The following is a 3,266-nucleotide window of genomic DNA, read 5'->3' on the forward strand; positions in this document are numbered from 1 at the left end:
CAATTGTAAATGAAAACTCCATCATTGAGCAACTTAATTAATATTCATCACATATCAAATAATAATGCACAAAATTTCTCAGATTTTCAATGCCTACTCTTTGGATCATCACATGCATTAATCTTAATTCTTACTAAATTTTTCTACTGTCTAAATTATTGCATGCCCCCAAGAAAAACAGAAAATCTCTCATGTTCACATTCCAAAATACAAAAAAGATCCCAACTCACTTGTGCTTAACAAGTTTTAATGAAAGTGCAGGTTTCCACCATGCCCTAAAATATGATTCTTGCTTTACCTTAATCAGACGCCTCAACACTCTCCCATAATTCCCCACCATTGATCTTTTCCACTTCACCCCTCCAAATCCATCTTGATCATGATCATGATCATGATCACCTGATCTAACCACCATATCCTTCTCTGATCCCTCTTCTTCCCTGAAGTGTTGTGCCAACGAACACCGTCCCTCGATCAGCTGCTTCAGGCTAAACTTCTGCTGCGTAATGCTAATTTTGTCCGATCTAATGATCAGACGACCGTCTTTCTTCAGCTCATCAAGGCTTTCTTGCGGCTCTATCTTGAGATTATTGATGATAGGCCTTCTTGTTCTTCTTGACATGGAAATGTTGTAATGAGGTTTGGTCGGATTCGTTCTTCCTTCGCTTCCCATGTTTAGATTAATCTTGGAGGATCAGATGAGCTTGTTTAGGTTGTTAGGAACATGTTGTTTGAGGTTGCATGTGTTGGGACAAGAGGGCTGTGCCTTAATAATCTATGCAAAGATGAGTATGAACAAATCGATCAGTTTGGATTATTAAGGTAGCTTCTGTTGTTAAGGTTTTAGATAGTTTGTTTATGTGGTGAAATGTCATTTTATTTTGGTTGGTCTATTCCAATCTAGTGTAAAGCCAACACCTTCAAGTAAGATCATATTTTCAGAATAATTAAGAGCCCATAATTTTTATTTTCTTTATTATATATAAATATGATGTAATTATTTCGTATAAACTCGACTGTAATTCTTTGTTAGAGGACAGCTTTCAGTACTAACATATGGTAAATGTATCTGATGTTTTTCCGACAATAATTCTCCAAAAAAATGTAAGAGTAAGGAAGAAATTGTGAAAAATACAACGAGGGTTTATTTGTAGCTAGAGTTCTTACCAATATGGTAAGTTAAGGTTAAACTATGGTTTTTAATTCTCTAAAAACCGTCAACAAGAATCACATCTTTACAGGATGTTTTACTACAAATTAACAGTTAAAACAAAAAAGTTACGCTTTAAAAATTATGGTAAATGAATACTATCTAATATGGTCCTGTAAAACCAATGCGATATGTTGAGTTCTAATCGAAACTAATCAATATTTATCATGATTTTAGTTGTAACCAAAGTATCTGTTGTTGTTTTCAAAACTATATATGATATTTGTTTTGATTTTGCCCACAAAAACGAATAACAGTCTTTGTGCAATTGTGATTGATTAGCATTCCGTACTTTTTACTTTAGATCGTAGTAATTAATCATGTTAATAAGTTATATTTCTTCCGGTTAAAGTCTTTTTCAATTAATTACCCTTCAATTATTTCCTGCATCTCAAAGTCTTTTTCCATTTCTGGGCTTAATTCAACATATATATATATATATATATTTATATATAATTTGTATAAGCATATATTGTTTTTAGGGATAATTACACTAGTCTTTTTTTTGTTTTTGTTTTTAGGTTAGTATAATTACACAAGACCTTCTACGATTTAAGAAATTACATCTAGCACCCCTTATTTTTGTTTCCGTCTAACAGACCGATTCCTACATTAGTAAAAAATTCACTGAATTTGTTGATATTAACAAAAAAATTTGAATGAAAATCCATATTGACCCCAATTGGCTTATTGCAGGCCAAACAAATTTATATCAGAAAACTACCTTTATAAGGGTGAAGATATATTTCCTCACATGCATTAACTTGTGAAGATATTTAAGGGTAGTTTGATTAGAAAAAACTTTTATTCGACATGTAGTAAGTCAATAATAAGTCAATCAGGGTAAATATTAATTTTCATTCAATTTCTTTTGCTAATATCTGCAACTTCGGTAAAACTTTGACTAGATCAGAAATCTAAGTGTTAAAGGAAATAAACATTAGGAGTGCTATATACAATTTTTCAAATTACAAAAATTCATAATATAATTACATTAAACATCAGAAATCAGATCGTAAATTATCCCTTTCCAAGGTTTCTATTAAAATCTAGATCACAGTTTCTTTTGTGACATTTTGATGTATGGAGAACTGCAATTACCTACCTCTTGTTGGTAGGTAAATTTCATCATGTCTTGAAGTTTTTTATTTAATAAGTTAGTGATTCTAATTATATACAATCAAAGAGGTCACTACACTAAGAGTTAATATTAGTGACAAATATCAAATGATAATTTTAAAATTATCACTAGAAATACATTTTTAGTAAAAAATAATCATAATCTTGTCTTATTATAATTATAAATGACAAAAATTATGTATAAAATTGTCGCTATAGTCAATTAGCGAAGCATCTATATTGTCAATGCCACATATATAGTGATATTTTTATTTGTTGCCACTGTATTATGTGTAGGTTCGCAAAAATTTCCGCTTATAGAGAAGTGAAAAGTTGTAGAGAAAGTCGATAATGCTACTTTGTAAAAGTTGAAAGCGCTTAAAAATAGTAAAAAAAAAAAAGGATAAATGCATTTTTGGTTCTCAAATATAGCAACTAATGCGATTTTGATCTTCGAACAATTTGAGATTATGGAACATTATGTTAATTATTGTGTTGATGTTTAATTAATTCAAGAATGTTTATTTTTTAGCATGGATTTTTTTTTTACGTTACATATATTGTAGGTATTGCCTTAGAGACGAAACATGTTATTGATATTATTTTCATAAGATTATTTAGAAAATTTGTTGCTTAAATTCATCTTTTTTTTTTTTTTTTTGGTTTATTCTCTTTGAAATTTGAAGAAAAATAGGAAAAATGGGTGCGTTGGATTGAAAAACACCACAAAATGGGAGAAAAATAGCATTTTTCCCACTTTAAACAAAATTTCCGTTAAATTTAACGGTGAGTTAACAGAAGGACCAAAAGTGTAAAAAAAATTAGTGTTTGAGGACCAAAATTATAATTTTAAATTATTTGAGGACGAAAACTGTATAAGTGACAATGTTTGGAGACCAAAATCACACTTAACACAAAGTTTAAAAAGAATTAAAAT

General features: G+C 29.7%; 1 protein-coding gene across 1 annotated transcript; it reads right to left on the bottom strand.

Moving 5' to 3' along the window:
- LOC105173783 lies at positions 227 to 673 on the bottom strand. The gene has a single exon (XM_011095661.1). It carries the CDS (start codon positions 671 to 673, stop codon positions 227 to 229), a length of 447 nt encoding a protein of 148 aa, XP_011093963.1.

The sequence above is a fragment of the Sesamum indicum genome, linkage group LG11 (assembly GCF_000512975.1).
Source record: "Sesamum indicum cultivar Zhongzhi No. 13 linkage group LG11, S_indicum_v1.0, whole genome shotgun sequence".
In the NCBI taxonomy this organism is placed as follows: domain Eukaryota; kingdom Viridiplantae; phylum Streptophyta; class Magnoliopsida; order Lamiales; family Pedaliaceae; genus Sesamum; species Sesamum indicum.